This window comes from Lipophrys pholis, assembly GCF_963383615.2.
Source record: "Lipophrys pholis genome assembly, chromosome: 16".
Taxonomy (NCBI): domain Eukaryota; kingdom Metazoa; phylum Chordata; class Actinopteri; order Blenniiformes; family Blenniidae; genus Lipophrys; species Lipophrys pholis.
The window spans coordinates 26,520,495-26,538,737 of NC_137634.1; the positions used below are offsets into that span (position 1 = coordinate 26,520,495).

Here is an 18,243-nt window from a genome sequence, read left to right on the forward strand (position 1 = left end):
ACTTGAGACACAATCACTGGAATGTTTGAGTTAATTTTACATTGTCAGTTTTAATATAAATATAAAAATATCAAATCTGACCGATATGAGAGCAGGCTGAGAATAGCCTACCCCTTTTCCAATATTCGATTGTTCTACTTTATAAATATCTTTGTTTAAAAAATAGATAGTATTATATATGTAAATATATGCAGTAGGAATAGTATGTATTTAGTGCTGTCAAAAATAATGCGTTAATTTAATTAATTGGTTTGAAACATTTAACTCATTAAAGAAAGTAACGTAATTACCGCTGTTTTGTTTACTTCCGGTTTTTATTTATTTACTTATTTTACTCCATTACAAGAGCAGCAGCATGAGCAGCGTCTCGGCGCAGCACCGTGACTACAGAGCAGCACCATGACTACAGAGCAGCACAACACCAACTGGAATAATATTAAGGCAGAAAGTTTCACTTTAAAAGTTCTCTGAGGCTGATTGAGATAGTGAAAGTCATTAGTTTTACTTTGAAAAGCCGAATTTAACGACCACAGAAGTAATTTGCAGCAAAACAGCAGGTTGCCATGTTGGCTGACCAGGAGCCACCAAACTGCTAAAGCTGGAGGAAATACTGGTAAAATAGTCATTTCTCCTCTTTCTCTCTTTCCCTGGCTCTCGTATACTCTGTGTGTGTGTGTGTGTGTGTGTGTGTGTGTGTGTGTGTGTGTGTGTGTGTGTGTGTGTGTGTGTGTGTGTGTGTGTGTGTTACAGTATATTATTGCCACTTAGTCCATGTAATAAGTTTACAACTTTGTTTCTAGAAATATTAAAATCCTCAAAGTGGTGGACCTGCACTCTAACAAAACACAGACTAATGTTAGATGTTTATTAAGTAATTAATTTATGTTTTTATTATATTGCTAATATTGAGAAGAAACAGTTTCACCCAAAGCTAAAATAACGTTATAAAAATAATCTTTGAATTTAAATATAGTTTGTGTGCTGAGTCGACATTAATTCTGTGGTTTTTCCTGAATAAATATTCATTACAAGCTTCAGTCTTCAGTAGAAAAACAATGTGATTAATCACAATTGGGTACAGAAAATTGTGCAATTAATTCGTAAAAAAATCTTTTAGTACATTTTTAATTCTTCCTCCTGCTGGGGCCGTTGGTGGTGTCACGTTGTAATTCTTCCTCCTGCAGAGCTCAACATGTTTCCTAAACAGAAAACTTTCCCCAATATCATAGTGGAGTTATTTGTGATGCCAAAGGAGGATTATTCATAGTTGAATTGTTCATTTTGTCCTTCTAAACATGTATATTATAGACTCTTTTTTAACGACAGGTAGAAGCAGGGAAGATTTACCTAGCCTGACCCAGAGGAGAAGAGGAACTCCTCCAGATGAGGAGTGAGGATTGTTTTTGATGCTTGAATTATTACATGTATATATTTTATTCATACATGAGTTAATAACTTACTGAATTGGTAGTGTGTCTTTCTTTTTGTTCTATGTTCTCCTCATAGACCTCATAATTGTTCAAATTCACCCGAGACAATTTCTTCTTTAAAGCAACATCACGTTGTTTATCAAATAAAACAGAGAAACGTTAAGTTCTATATTTTACAGTCATAAACAATCATTTACAGTCACATGGTGAAATTTGTCAAAGCGAGGAGAGCAGAGTTACAGAAGATGAAGAACATTTTACATCTCTCCGTCAATCTCTGTCTTTATCTATCCATCTCCATATATTTACACATGAGTAGAGAACATGACTGGAGAACGTGACTAGAGAACATGACTCGGGAACATGACTCGGGAACATGACTCAGGAACATTACGAGAGAACATGACTCGGGAACATGACGAGAGAACATGACTCGGGAACATGACTCAGGAACATGACTAGAGAACATGACTCCATGAGGAGAGCTTCCTGCCTAGATGTGGTTCTGCTCTCTGAGGCCTGCAGGTCGTTCTTCAGGAGCAGGGAGCTGGAGTCTCGCTCGCATCCTCAGTGTCACCTGGTTGTCTCCATCACCATCCCTGGACCTTCCTCCTCTTCCTCCACCCTGGACCTTCCTCCCCCTCTTCCCTGGACCTTCCTCCTCCTCCTCCTCCTCCTCCTCCTCCTCCCCCTCCCTGGATCTTTCTCCTCCTCCTCCCTGGACCTTCCTCCATCCCGTGGACCTTCCTCTTCCTCCTCCACCCTGGACCTTCCTCCTCCTCCCCCTGGACCTTCCTCTTCCTCCCTGGACCTTCCTCCTACTCCTCCCTGGACCTTCCTCCTCCTCCTTGGACCTTCCTCCTTCTACCTGGACATTTCTCTTCCTCCCTGGACCCTCCTCCTCCTCCCTGGACCCTGACCCTCCTCCTCCTCCTCCTCCCTGGACCTCCAGGAGGAAGACTACAGATGCAGCTGGAAAATGTCAGCAAGGTAGAATCCTCCCTGCATATACCTGTCATTAGAAAAGAGTCTGTAATATACATGTTTAGAATGACAAAATGAACAATTGAACTATCAATAAACCTCCTTTGGTATCACAAATATCTCCACTATGATAGAGGGGGAAATGTTTTCTGTTTAGGTAACGTGTGTTGGGCTCTGCAGGAGGAAGAATTAGAACATGACACCATCAACAGCCCCAGCAGGAGGAAGAATTTGAACGTGACACCATCAACCAGCAGTACAGCAGAATGCCTGATGACCAGCAGGAGGAAGAATTAGAAGGTGACACCATCAACCAGCAGTACAGCAGAATACCTGATGACCAGCAGGAGGAAGAATTAGAAGGTGACACCATCAACCAGCAGTACAGCAGAATACCTGATGACCAGCAGGAGCATCAGTATCAACATAACGATGCTCCTGGAAACCCTGAAGCTGGAGTCACGACACCTCCAGGAGAGAAAGGTTCCAGGGTAGGAACATTATTGACCTGTGTATCACTGCAGGAGGTTCTGGGAAATAAAAGAAAAAACTAGAATTTTTAAAAACTATGTAATTTTTCTATGTACATAATGTTTCTAACGTGTTTTTACTGTTGTAAGTTCTGCTGAAGTTTATTAAAGTTTCCTTTATCTTCTGCTTGATATCTTTCTTTGCTGGACAGTGTAAGACAGTGTATTTATGTATTTACGCTCACTCAGTATAATTTTTACATATATTCCTATTACATATTTATTTATTGTTACACATTTATCTATTATTACATATTATATGACATATTATTCTTACATATCAACCTCACATTATATATTTGTTGTTACATATTTACCTTTTATATTGCATTTATTCATTATATTTACCTATTTGTTGTTACATATTTATAGATTGATGACACCAACCACTCAAAATGATTTTGAGGTTGTTTCATTTCACAAATTCAGAAGCCTTGGAAAAGGACAGCCTCTTCTGTGAATTGCCAATTTGGAGTTTTAGTGTTTTCTCATTTTTGTAATGTGATGGAATCTTAGTTTGTCTCCACGGACCAACCGGTTGAGAGAGGACACACTCATGTTCTGCTCTGGTTCTGACTGGCAAATGAAACGCTCTGCTGAATTGACAACCTTCACTGTCCCCTCAGAAGGAATCATGAGCCCTCCCCTATTCCTGAGGGTCAGCGAGTGGGAGCTCTTATCAAAAGATGCAGGTGCAGCATCTGTCACCAGGCTACCACGGCACACACTACAAGACAGCGTCCTTAAAACGCGTCTCACAACAAACCCTGTATATAAGTCAGAGCATTGTCCACAAGGCCACCAAATCATGTGGGCAGATCATTGTGGTCACACACGAGAGCAGGGATGTTGGGGAACGGGGACGGGAGGTCTTCAGATTCTTCTTCTGCTGGAGCCGAGGACAGATCAACAGCAGACAGGGACACAGTGTCGTTCACTGCTGCCACGTTTCCAGACTTGCCAGGAGACACACCACAGTGGACCATGAGGCGGCGGAAAATAGCCTGGAATTGGCCTGTCGATGGATTGTTATTCCAGCCCCCATAGATAAACAACAAAAACCCATTAACATGTACACAAGTACTGTTTATGTTTATTGTAGAGATCCCCATGAGCGCAGCAGAGCTGTCGCTATTCTTCCTGGGGTCCAATAAAAACAATTCAACAATACTTTACATTACAAAGTTACATTACAACATCTAACATTACAACATAGAATTTTATTTATTCAGATATAAATATTTCCATGATTTTCCTCAAAACAGACGATATAGTAATTGGGCGACTGTTTACATCGGAGAATGGTTGTTTATCATTCTTTGGCAATTGGATCATTTTGGCTGTTTTGAACTTTTGTGGCACCGACCTCGTATATGTCTATGGGTTTGACGATCGGTCCAAGATGGCGGCTGTATTTCCTGCGCCGTGGCCATAGACATTATATACTCTTTATTATGTCTTTGGCAGCAGCAGCCTATGCGGCTTCTCTTCTTTAAAGTCCATGGCCCGGACAGATTTGGTGCCTATACCGGACAGAGCTAGACCTACACCGGACAGAACTTGTACTTTCACCCGCCAGATCTAGACCTACACTGGACAGATCTTGTACTTCACCAGACAGATCTAGACCTACACTGGACAGATCTAGACCTACACTGGACAGATCTTGTACTTCACCAGACAGATCTAGACCTACACTGGACAGATCTAGACCTACACCGGACAGATCTTGACCTACACTGGACAGATCTTGACCTACACTGGACCTAAGCACTACTGTAAAACTGTGTTTTCCCACTATGGTGGAGTGTGTGTCATGACTTTGGACGTCGTCTGATTTCGAGTGTCGACACACACGTTTCCTGTGTGTCTCTTCTCTTAAAGATTAAAGCTGTTTGCTTCTAGCATTAAATAATTATTTTCCCTATTTGTGAATATTCCGCTCCTCTTTACGTCACCGAGGAAGTGGAACCATAGTTTGATTGTAGACCAGCCGGACACTTTTCACCGACGCGCAGGAAACGGCGGACCCGCATCATCAGGGTATGTGTGGTTTATCTTTCAGTATTTTAGATTATCTGTGTATCCTTTAATGGTTCTGTGAGTCCGTGATGTTTTTCACCAGGAAGCGCCGCTGACACTCAGAGTGAAGTAGATTCATCATGTTGACACATTAAAGATCATTTTAATATATTCAATGTGCCTCTTCTTATACTTTGTCATCCTTCTGAAATCTCTCGTCCACAAAACATAACCACAGGAAATTATTAATAACAGGAATTTAGTCATAATAGAAGTAATGGCTCTTCTGTTGTAAACTCAAAATACAACAACAAAGTAAGAGCTCTGTTTTCAAGTCTTTTTGGACAAATTAATACAAATAATAAATGATGTTCTGAATAACTGGTTTAGGAGATCTCGCTTGGACACAATGTGTTGTGGACTAATAACCGAGTCTTTACTGTGAAACTCGTAAATGAGCTTGACGTCAACGTCTCAGTAAGACATGAAAACACTTCCAACAATATGCAAATCAAAAAATATTCTACTTTTCAAGCGCGTTTGTTTGTATTAGGTACTCAAATTCAAACTCAAAATGTGTGTTCAGTTTAAGGCTTTCCGACACATTTTATTCTGTACATATGGAACGAAAAGATGTTTCTTTTAATGTTTGCTTATTTAATTTTTATTCTGACTTGTTTGGTATTTTAACATTCTATTTTATTTATATCCTATTCTGTGTGGAGCAATGCTGGAAAAGAATTTCCCTCTGGGATCAAGTATCTTATATTATTTCCACTAACTTCAAGTTGTGAATACTTGTAACATTAATAATTAACATTGTGGATTGATGATTTGAATTTTGGAAAATTATAATATGTCCTATGTGGATCTTTAAACATTAAACTTCAATGTAAAACGTTCCTTTCCATTAATTCAATTGAAACTGTAAAGTATTTCAGAATTTAAAAAAACTAATCTGGAATATTTTGAGCCGTTTTTGTTTTCTTCTTTATGACTTTATCTCAAGTTAGAAAGATTTTATTAAAGTATTTCAGAATATTTAATAGGAAAACCTTAGTCATGGTTAGCATAATAACAGAAGCAGAAAACCTTCTGTGTTGAATTAACTGAAAAAACAAGTGATGATTCGGTGCTGGTGAGCTGTTTGAGATGCTGACGGTCTGTGTTGTAGTTGATGTTGGCCTCCTTGTCCACGATGATGTCCCATGGTTTCAAGAGCAGTAACCAAGACTTCACTTTTGGACCATGGAGAGTGACTGCAGCCAAAAACCACATCATGAAATCCAAAGACATTGAACGGTGAGAGATTTCTGTACGTTTATACCAGTTCATCTTGAAAAACGAGTTGGTTCATTTCTATCAAACTTACAAATAATTCAGCAGGGATCAAATAGTTCTCTTCCCCACTGTGCGTTATTTTAAGCAGCAGTCATTACAGTTTCAGAACCAGTCACTCCACTTGTGCAGTTAACTGCAGAAATATCCACGGTCATAGATAAATGACACTATTTTCTAAGTGTCTGTGTTGACCTTAAAGGCTTCAGTACAATTGATCACACCATACTGAACAAAGCAAGTATGGCATCAGAGGGGCGGCGCACCAGTGGCCTTCCAGTTAGACTATAGAAAACCGTGTGTATGGATAGATGATGTCGCATCATATAAAGTGTAGTGTACCTCAGGGGTCAGTACTTGGACCAAAACTATTTATCTGATGTATTAATGACCTTATTTCTGTATCTACGTTGCTCAAATGTATTCCCTTTCCAGATGATACCTCTTTATTTTATTCTGGGAAAATTAACACGATTGCTGGATGTGGTGAAAGAAAATTGGTTTAATCAATACCGATGGTGTTAAAATCATTAGAGAGGGAATCTTAAGTTTCTGGGTGACGTGATTGATGAGAATTTGAACGGGAAATCACACATCAATTATACCAAAGTAAAAATATCAAACTATTGCTGAATTATACAAAGTACAAGGATTGTTCGATGACAAAGCACTGTACATGTAATATAACTCTCTGTCCATTACTGACATACTGCGTGGAAGCTTGGGGGAATACCAACAAGTCACTTGGTCCTCCAGAATAGAACCATAAGAAGAATGAGTCCTGTACGTCCAATAAACTCTTTATTCGTCCAGTTAAAACCGCCAACATTTCAGTGTTCTGCAGATTATGTATGACGGTCCTCAAGAACTTTTACCCATAAATGTGCAAAATAAATTGGCAAAATAAGAAAGTAACTTTAACTTAAAAGGAACAGAAATCTTTAAAAAAATCTAATAGATTTAGGACCAAAGTACAAGAACGTTGTTTCGGTTAAGGGTCCAGTTATTAAACAAACTAGACAGAAGATTCTAAAACACACTAGATTTTAAAACGTGATTAAAACCGGGTTATTACTGAAATACAAAGAAATGATGAAGGAGAATCACAGTGGGGTTTTTGTTTTATTGAATAAAACTCTTCCATGGAAAATGACTGGTTGAGATAAAGACTATTAATGTCTTCAGACTAAGTTAATCTTTCTGCTTCTTTCATTCAGGAATTTGAAAACCTTTGTTCTGTTTTGTATTAAATTGTTTTCTTATTGTATTTTTGCTTTGAATGAAATAAACTAAACAAAGGGAAACGTTATGATTTGTCCAGAAATGAATGCGAATGTTCCACTATTACTAGTATATCCATCCAGTCTTCCCCACGAAGCTCCACTGGACACTGTCTTTGTTTCTCGGACGATGACTTTCAATGTTTTTCCCCACAAACTGTTTTGAGTTCATCCCGCCCATGTACTGTTTGCACTTCCAGGTTAGCAGAGGAGATAAACATGCCTGCTCTTCCAGAGATGTTATTTGGAGACAACGTGTTGCGCATCCAGCACACAGACGGCTACGGGATTGAGTTCAACGCCATCGACGCCCTCAAGAGGGTCGGTACCAACGAGGACGCTGTCAAAGTGGCCTGTGCTCAGGAGTGGCAGGAGAGCAGGTGAGAGGCCTGCTGCAGGGCTTTTCCACACCTTCCTCTGACGGGGGTGAGCTTTACATTACCTCAATTACTTAGTAGCTTCAAAGTGGAGCGGATGTTTCTGAGCCCCACCGTAGCGGCTCCATGAAGCTTCACTAAAACATGAGTAACGAAACGTTGTGCAGAAAACCAGCTTTCAATCATACACTTTGGCAGATGGGGATTGAACCTACAACCTTGTGATTTAGAAGATGAGCTACACTATCAACTGTTAATATAAATACTACAATACCTATGGTATTGTATGTAGTCAAACTATTTAACATGAAACTACCAATGAACTGTTTTATTGTTTTAATATCGAACAGTGGTGAGATTGAAACAGAAACAGTAATATAATATGATATAATATAATATAATATAATATGATATGATATGTATGAATGTATGAATGAATGAACGAATGAATGAATGAAGTGTCAGGCACACATGTGCCCTGCCCATATGGGCTTATATGACACTATATAGATTAATAGTAAGATAGCAGCCATGGTACATTTTCACTATAACACAAACATTTCATCAGTCTGAGTCTGGATACAAAGCTTTCAGTCTCATATCAGCTTTTTGCACATATCTTGCCAAACTAAAAATGTATTTTCTGAATAACCAACTCAGCATATCACCTTCTGCCAAACAAAAGAGATTATTTCGTTACATTTTCTCAACCAAAGTCATTCTTAAATCATTATACAATGGACAGTAGGACATGAAATGAAATTCTTCTTCCCCCAAACATAACATAGCCTGTTCTTCTGCAATTTATGTAAATATAACTCACATGCTCACACACACAGTAACACCGGGTTCCCGAACATAATACTCAGAAATATATTTGGAACTGAATACTTGAACATGGAGCCCTTTGCGTGGGTGGATTTAATCTCCACTCGTCTCTGTCCTTTGAGCCAGTGATGCTGTGCTGCCTGAGGTCGATGGTAAACATCTACTGGCTTCTCTTCACAATAAGACAAGACAGGATAGTTACACACAAGACAATCGACAGGATGTCAAAATAGATAATTAGATAAATATATATGCATAGATACACATGGGGGGGACTGGGTAGTAATATTATGTACAGTATTCACAGTGAAACAACCATTTAAACAGTTTATTTCTCAGTTCCTGCTGTTGAACAGAATCACAGTAGCAGGTATGAATCACCTGGCTGCTCTACAGTAGAGCAGGTTAATGCTCCTACAGTAGAGCGGTTAATGCTCCTACAGTAGAGCAGGTTAATGCTCCTACAGTAGAGCAGGTTAATGCTCCTACAGTAGAGCAGGTTAATGCTCCTACAGTAGAGCAGGTTAATGCTCCTACAGTAGAGCAGGTTAAGGCTCCTACAGTAGAGCAGGTTAATGCTCCTACGGTGTGGTGGAGGGGATGAGAGGCGTCCGTAATGGATTCCAGCTTTGCCAGGATTCTCCTCTCACCCTCCTCCATGATCTGAACCAGGTCTGCAGAACAGAACCAGGTCTGCAGAACAGAACCAGGTCTCTAGGACAGAACTTCATCCTCCTCAGCAGGTAGAGGTCCTGCAGACTGAAGAACCTCAGCCTCCTCAGCAGGTAGAGGTCCTGCAGACTGAAGAACCTCAGCCTCCTGAGGAGGTAGAGGTCTCTGGCTCTTCCTGTCCAGGGCCTCTGTGTTGGTGGTCCAGGTGACGTTATAGTTGAGGTGAACACTGAGGTATTAGGAAGAGTCCACTGTCTCTATGTCTAAACCCCGGATGTTCACTGGAGTGTGTGTTGGCGCCTTCCTATGGAAGTCTATCACCCTCTCCTGAGATGATCCTGACCACACCCGTCCACCAAGTTGGACATGACCTCCTTATAGTCCAGATCGTTCCCTCGATACACGGCCAACAGTGGCTGTATTATCAGAGAACTTGTGGAGGTGGCAGGAAGTGTAGAGGGAGAAGAAGCAGCGTGGTGCCCTGAGGGAATCCTGTACTGCAAACTATCACGTCAAAGATAAAGCCGTGAAGCCTCACATGAGTCTGAATGGGAATCATCGGTTCTGAATATATTCTCAGTTATGGACCCACATTATTGGTTTAACTCAAGATCCTCACATTGGAGTTCATCTGTTCTAAATCACAAGATACAAGGACTGACTCTTCAGTTGTATTCATCCACCTTCCTCGTACTTTCACAATGATGGAGGGGTCTTTATTTTTCACTTTGGTTGTAGTGTTATGTGGTGGCTCGTCAGTACAGGTTTCTTCTTTCAGGGCTGATTCTGAGCACTCCAAAGAGGTGGTGAGACCTTACGACTGGACGTACACTACAGACTACAGAGGCACGCTCATCGGGGAAGGTGTGGTGATTAAGGTGGGTCTTTCTACCGGGATACAAAACATAGCTTTCTCGTAATGAACCCTATAAAAATGATTGAGCGAGAGACTAATGTGTCCTGTGGTTTGACTTCCTTCTGAAGGTGACGGAGACGACGGAGCGTATTGACATGGAGAAGCTGAAGGCTCGGGAACACATCATGTTCTTTGACGATGTGCTGCTCTTTGAAGACGAGCTTCATGATCATGGAGTCTCTATGATCAGTGTGAAAATTGTAAGTTCTGCCTCTCTGCTTTCACAGTTCGTACGTGAGAGGTATTTCACTGATTTATACATGGATATTAAATTAGTTCAGTTTGTAGCTGGCCTGTGTGAGCGTTTGGAGCTTTTAGACTTTGTTTCAAAAGCATGCATGTCTGAAGAAAGACAGACGGGACAGACTGCTGCCATGATACATGTGTCTGTCAAAAGAAGCTTGAACGTTATGTGTTCTTACCTCTCTGTACCTGGGGACACTTGAATGTGCTTTAAAAAGTCGGTAGAAAGTCGACTTGCTTACGGTGCTGCAGCACCCCCTTTGGGATGGCTGACGAAATGCATATCTACAACTGGATTGAATAATACTGGAATAGATAGAGAGAGAGAGAGAGAGAGAGAGAGATAGATAGATAACTTTGTCATTCTGATCATTTACATCAGAGATGCACTGCAGAAGGAAATTTTGACGCAGGGTCAAAAAAAGACACAAAAAGTACCTGAGTTAAAATGCTTAAAAATTCCTGAGATGGAATAATGTGCCTAAATTGCACTGCAAGAATAAATAAGTGGAAATAAGCTAAAACAGAGAATAAATAAGTAAATGGGGGGGGGGGGGGATCCTCAGGAGGTGTGGAGAGACATGAAGAGGTTGATGGAGGAGGTGTAGAGAGACATGGAGAGGTTGATGGAGGAGGTGCGGAGAGACAGGAAAGTCTATTCCAGGGTAGTGGAGAGGAGGATCTGGCCGTTAGTAGAACCTCGGATCCAAGAGGAAGAATGTGGTTTTCGTCCTGTTCGTGGAACACTGGACCAGCTCTATACTCTCCACCGGGTGCTCGAGGGTTCATGGGAGTTCTGGACCTTAGCTCTGTCCTGGTGCTACTGGATCTTAGCTCCTGGTGCTACTGGATCTTAGCTCCTGGTGCTACTGCACCTTAGCTCCTGGTGCTACTGGATCTTAGCTCCTGGTGCTACTGCACCTTAGCTCCTGGTGCTACTGGATCTTAGCTCCTCGTGCTACTGCACCTTAGCTCCTGGTGCTACTGCACCTTAGCTCCTGGTGCTACTGGATCTTAGCTCCGTCCTGGTGCTACTGCACCTTAGCTCTGTCCTGGTGCTACTGGATCTTAGCTCCTGGTGCTACTGCACCTTAGCTCCGTCCTGGTGCTACTGCACCTTAGCTCCGTCCTGGTGCTACTGGATCTTAGCCTTTGATACGGTTGATCACCACATTTTGTTAAATAGCCTTCAAAACCTGGTAGGACTCTCTGGTACTGTTCTGAACTGGTTCGCCTCCTATCTCTCAAAAAGTCGACAGGCAGATTGGAGCATGCAGCACACAGTTACACATCACTTCCTGTTTCATAGCTTTGCATAAATGGACCTTTTGGTGAGCTCTATGTGCTACATATGCCTACAACATTCCTCGGGCGGAGGTGAAACATGCTTCCCATAGTAGATGTTACAAATGTGTAAAGAGATGGTAGAGGGCGGTATCCAGCCATTTGGCCTGACACAAGCGCAATGAGCATGAAATGTAATATTTGTTGCCACTTCTGATGTGTGTTCAAATTTTCATGAGTTTTTGAGCATGTTTAGCCCGTCAACATGGACCAGCTTCGGCCGTGGAAGAAGAAAATATATTGATAGTGATTCCTACATTCTAATAGGGTCTTCTCACACCTCTGCAGTGACAAACAATGAAACGGCTCTCACTTTCCTCCTCGTCAGTGGAAAAACAAGCGCTTCTTACGAGGAGCCAAATATGAACCAACTAAGCACTGGCACCTGCACCAAACCAGCACCTGGTTCTTCTGGGAGGAGAGGGAGTAACAGTGTGTTCCAGCACTGCTTTTATGCAGATAGAGGAAGTTGGGAGGAATCCAGAAAAGTTGGAACACATGTAGGAATTAGTAACACAAACTTCCAAGGCTCGATCAACCATTGCTCGCATTTGGAGTAAACTTACCTTTTTTTAACCTCTGGTGGCTCGTCACACACGTGTGTGTGTGTGTGTGTGTGTGTGTGTGTGTGTGTGTGTGTGTGTGTGTGTGTGTGTCTGTCTGTCTGTCTGTCTGTCTGTCTGTCTGTCTGTCTGTCTGTCTGTCTGTCTGTCTGTCTGTCTGTCTGTCTGTCTGTCTGTCTGTCTGTCTGTCTGTCTGTCTGTCTGTCTGTCTGTCTGTCTGTCTGTCTGTCTGTGATACTAATATATATTGTTGATTGCCTGTGATGTGTCTTCCTGTTGCTGCAGAGGGTGATGCCCACCAGTTTCTTCCTGTTACTGCGTTTCTTCCTCCGAGTGGACGGCGTGCTGATAAGAATAAATGACACTCGACTGTATCATGAGGCAAGTTACTTCACATAAACTCCCGTGTGAATTATCTGACCGAGCTCATGTTTATCCAGACTAACTCCACTGAAGCCTGGAGAGTGACGGAGGATGATTTTGCTTTTGATTCCAGGCTGGGAAGGATTTCATGCTCCGTGAATTCAGCACGAGGGAAAACAAAATAACTGAGCTGAAGGTGAGTGGGATGCATGTTCAGAGAACAAAGCAGTCTGCAGAGCTGACTCCATTTTTAAATTGTTCTGAAGGTACAATGTCGGCATCAAATCCATGTTCCTTCTGGCATCTGGCTGAACCGTTATGTTTAGTTTCTTTACTCTTTAGGTTGGAAAACAGTTCGGTGTTGATCATCTTGAAGGAAACAAATCTATTTATTTAATAAACAGACTAAAAACCCCGTCATGAATACTTGACAAAGTCAGTGAATCTTTATACCAACAGACACTCAACGCAGATGAAGCCACGATTTCTTTATTAAAATTTAACCAATGCAATAACTGTAATGATAATAATTATATGATAACTAACAAATGAGACTAATAAGAATAAGAATTCAGATGTTGGTGGGATCAAAAGCAGATCAGATTAATATTTGACTTAATGCAGGATTGTGGAAAACCAAATGTTCTGCAGGCAGACGGGTTGAAATGGAATGTCTGGTGATTAATGGTGACCAAGGTTCCTGTGAGCTTCTGTTTCCTACAGGAACATATCAGGGAGACATTCCCTTCAGTCAGGATGGTTGGAAGTAAATTGTTTTTCAAAAATGATGAAACATCAGAATTAGTTGTTGTTTTTTTTTAAGATATTTTTGAATCACCAGTTGAACATCTGATAGACGTGAACGTTGTTTCAAGTCACGCTGCTTTATGTTTCTGACACGGATAAAGAAGCAACAGTCCACAGTTAAGAGCTCAAAGCCTCTTCACCTTGTTTCTGCTATTACACACTACTCACCAAAAAGTTAGGCATGTCTGGTTTGGGGAGAAATGGAGGGGAAATGTAAACATTTCATGCTCCAGTGACAGAACGGAAGTCGGACGTTTACCTAGAAGCATGCGATAGTGATTCCCTCTTCTCAAACTATTCAATGAAACAAGTCGGTGTCTGAAGAGTGTCGATGGGAAGAGAGGAAGGAGCTGCTGGCTGAAGCTGAGCGGGGCAGGAAAGGCTCGTAGCTGGAACTTCAGGGTGGCGTAAGCTCCACCCCCACCAGCTCCCCTCAGCACTGCTCGCTGTGGCTGCTACCTCTCCTCCTCCTCTTCCTCCTCCTCCTCCTCCTCCTCCTCCTCCCATCAGCCAAACCCCGTAACTTTCATCTTAAAACCCATTTTTCTTCGTTGGCTTCAGATTATGCTTCCCTTTTTTTTTGTTGTTCGCACTTCATCTGTTTGGGTTTATATCCGTTAGTGTGCAGAGCTTTGGTTCAGCTGTGGTTGTTTTAAAGTGCGTATCGATGAAGAAGCAGAACTCAGGCCACATCCACATGAGCCAAAACAATCTTTTTCTCCCCTATAGAACATCAATATAACTCTAGGTTCTATAGCTCTATGCTCCTGCTCCTCCTCCGGTGAGCATCAGTAACTTCTGGAGCGCCACCTGGAGCATGGAGTCCAGGATTGTTGTGGTTATTCGGTGACATCACGGACCGTGGTGGGGGTGAGGGGGTGATGACATCATTGGTTTTGATGGTCTTTGCCGTCCACACCTCACAGACGAGCCAGGGTTTTAGAATTTCGTCACTCTGGGACCCGGGTTAAAAAAAACCAGTTTCCGGGCTTCTGAAGCTCCTAAAGCTCCTAAAGCTCCTAAAGCTCCGCCTCCTGCAGCTGATCGGCCTAAAAACATCTCGTTTACGTGAACTGGAGTTCTCGTGTGGAAGCAACCTCAGACTCGGCTGAAGTGTGCATGGGTTGTGCCTTTTCATTTCAGAAAAGTTTTGCGTTCAGACGGCAAACGATCTCCGCACACACAGAAGGAAACATGAAAACCGATGTAGTCTTCCTGCAGGAGCACTCCTGGGTGCTGCGTTCATGTACTAAAACCAAGGATGAATCCACTCAGAACAGTAAACATGCTGTAAACATGCAAGCTCCTTTAAACCGTCTTTCTCCGTGGTTTTGGTCCACTCAGTATCTGATTAGAAGAAAGAAAGTCTCCACACGTGAACCAGATGTTGAATAGTAAACGTACACTTTATTAGAGAAGCACTGTTTAGTTCTAAAAGACTGAAAAGTACAAACAGCCCCTGGATTCATTCATTGACATTGTCAATCTACTGATGCATATGCAGAACCATCCCTCCATCCCGCCATCCCTCCATCCCTCCATCCCTCCATCCATCTTCTCCCTCTTATCAGTTTCCGGGTGGTGGGGGTGTCAGTCTGAGCACCGTCACCCAGCTCACATTGCACCATTAAGAACCTTCCTGCAGGTGGAGAGCCCACAGGAAGGTGGCGCCCGGCGTGGGACATGAACCCTCTACCTTGAGACTGAGAGTCTCATGCTCTACCTACTAAGCTGGACGGGGATGCAGAACCGGCGTTTCAGAAAGGTTCTCTTAACGTTTCCCCCGTAGATGAAGCATTTTCAGCAAGTTCCAGTTTGGAAGTTGTGGCGGTCGAGCACGCCGCCAGCAGGTTCATCCACAGAGTCACAGAGTCACGGAGTCACATGTTCCAGAGACTTTATTGTATTAAAGTAAATCAAAACAAACACAAAAACTCAGACACTACTGCCTCTTCCAGGCTCGTGTGTGTGTGTGTGTGTGTGTGTGTGTGTGTGTGTGTGTGTGTGTGTGTGTGTGTGTGTGTGTGTGTGTGTGTGTGTGTGTGTGTGTGTGTGTGTGTGTGTGTGTGTGTGTGTGTGTGTGTGTGTGTGTGTGTGTGTGTGTGTGTGTGTGTGTGTGTGTGTGTGTGTGTGTGTGTGTGTGTGTGTGTTCATCTCCTCTCTCCCACAGAAGCCAGTTTCAATAAGTTTATTTTTCAGTGACCCCCGGCACCGTCCCTGTAAACCAACACCCAAACGCAACCAAGGTTTTCCATTCCCACTTGAAGGTGGTGGAGTCAACGCAGCCTCAGATCGAGTCAAGGCCAGAAGTTTGTTCAACCTGTTGAAGAAGAAGAAGTTCAGCTCTTTCACAGTTCTGCTGCACTTTGACCCCTGGAGATAATTTCATCATCTTTATCTGATTCAAACCTCTTCTCGGTTGCTCTGTCTTCTCGTGGTTTCTCTGGCCTTCCTCAGTTTCCTCTTCAGCTCCTTCTGAACATCCTCCATGAACATCCTCTTCTTCCTCTTCAGAAGACCTGTATTGTCCTAAATCCTCCATGACTGGATGTTCAAGAAGCAACTAACTCTTTAAACGTTGTCTCCAGCGACGCCTCGGCCGCCCCTGTCATTGGACGCTGACAGACCCTGTGCTGGTCACGTGATGCTCCACCTTTAGCTCCTCGGGGGTGTGAGGGTGTATCGGGTTGTGGTCTCACTCATTCACCAAGGTGACGGGGAGAGGCGTTCCATCCATTCTTCTCTGTTTAGCTCTGGTGGCAGAGAGAACGACTGTTGTCAGTCACCTGGAGCTCCAGATCACCAGTTAATCCGATATCACAGCCTGGATTAAACACAGAATACAACCGACCACCCAACACCAGGCGGCCTGTTGTCAAAGTGTGTTGCCACTCAACTGTGTGAAAAATGCAAACGCAATGATTAATTTTCTGATATCAACACAAACTTTTTCCTGTGTACCTGAATACTGTAAATCTCTGCCTCATTTTTAAATATCCTTATTTTTTATTTGCAATGTGCAGCTGAAAGATCGATTCTAAATCCAAGCTCCTCCTTGTTCAGTTTGTTTCCAGCCATAAAGCAGGCTTTGTGATGTGAGAATGTGTCTCTCTGTGTTGGTCCTGTGATGCACAGCTCACCTTCTACACTTTGGTCTTTATACAAGATTCCAGAAGAAAAGGTGTTCATGCTCTTATTCTTGGAACAAGATTGGTGTCTTGACCCTCTGAGGCAGAGACATGACAGAATAACCTTAACTTTTAATCGTGCCTGAGTCACTGTGTCATTTAACACAGATGTGGTTCTCTCCTTTCAGAATGTTCCACCTGCATTCTACACGGATCCTAATGAGATTGCTCAACATTTAACCCTGAAGCTGATCCAGTGCGAGAAGCTGGAGCTTCCTGTGGCAGAGTCTTCGTCTCCCAGTGAAGTCATTTAGTGAGCAGTGGAACTTTAACTTCACATTGATGTGTTGCATGACAGAGCAAGCAATGTCATTCTGAAACCACAATGTTCATCTCCTAATACGAGTCTCACTACTTTTCCTTTTTAGTTATTTGTGAACAAGTAGTTTCTGGAGGTGACCTCCATAGAGGTGTGCTCTTTGAAGCCTGCGTTGTCCTTCAGACAGTTTAGTGAACTCACAGAGCAGTTTGCACTGTTCACATTGGTCTGGCTTCTGGTATTCGAGGGAAAATTTCAATTTCAAAATCACAAATATTTCTGTTTATTTTATTTTATTTTTTAAGATGACATGTCTGTAAAATTACAGAAACAGTGATGTTTTATAACAAGTCAACATTCTTAAGAATTTCTGTAAATATAGCCATGTCTTTCTTACTTACCAAAGGCATAAAAGGTTGTTTTTCCATTTGCAAGAAACATGTATAAAGTGTTTGTGAATGTCTTAACATATGATCAATAAATTTGTTTTTGTAAATAGAATTGGAAAGTTTAATGAGTGAAATACCTTGTGTTTTTTTATTTGTACAAAATACTGAAATGATTAAAAAAATCCAGCATATTGCCATGAAAAACACGTTATTTAAACTAAAGTTTGATGATTTCACGTAGGAGTTATGGTGCTGGACAGTCAAACACAATGACAACGCGCTCCCAAGCAGAAGAGGGGTGTTCCATATCAAGTGGTGCCCATGTTAACTGGTGACCGTTCGTTGTTACTTCTGGTCACCGGTTGATTCCGCTTCAGGACAGATGTGACTGCCTGTCAGCACCGTAGTCAGGATGTGAAGTTGTGACCTGAGTTCTATCCTCGCCCCGATGTTACCTTCTCAGGAACTGTAATGTGAGCGCGTGCAGCAGCGGCTGAGTGACGGGCAGAGTCTCACATATCCACCAAACAAAGATAAACACTTTGAAACCTTTATATGAACGCTTTCAAACGGCATTCACTGGGACAGCAATGGCGTCTACCTGTATATGTCTATACAGTGTCTACCGGTATAAGTCAAGGAAGGCGGTATAAGTTCAAATGTGTATGTCTATGATGGGGTATATGTGAGTCTACCGGTATATGTCAAGG

At 42.2% G+C, this 18,243-nt stretch overlaps 1 protein-coding gene across 1 annotated transcript; it reads left to right on the forward strand.

The window, feature by feature from the left end:
- Positions 1-4,966: 4,966 nt before the first annotated feature.
- Positions 4,967-17,732, forward strand: tiprl (TIP41, TOR signaling pathway regulator-like). The gene is made up of 8 exons (XM_080484073.1): positions 4,967-4,987; positions 6,141-6,268; positions 7,785-7,964; positions 10,240-10,339; positions 10,446-10,577; positions 12,813-12,908; positions 13,024-13,086; positions 17,014-17,732. Exons 2-8 carry the CDS (start codon positions 6,144-6,146, stop codon positions 17,137-17,139), a joined length of 822 nt encoding a protein of 273 aa, XP_080340199.1. The 5' UTR covers positions 4,967-4,987; positions 6,141-6,143; the 3' UTR covers positions 17,140-17,732.
- Positions 17,733-18,243: the final 511 nt, after the last annotated feature.

Excerpts from the sequence above, each read along its gene's own strand:
- tiprl (XM_080484073.1), top strand. The coding sequence starts at position 6,144 with ATGTTGGCCTCCTTGTCCACGATGATGTCCCATGGTTTCAAGAGCAGT. Across the intron at positions 6,269-7,784 it reads AAATCCAAAGACATTGAACG|GTTAGCAGAGGAGATAAACA; the intron begins GTGAGAGATTTC and ends TTGCACTTCCAG. Across the intron at positions 10,340-10,445 it reads GGGAAGGTGTGGTGATTAAG|GTGACGGAGACGACGGAGCG; the intron begins GTGGGTCTTTCT and ends TTCCTTCTGAAG.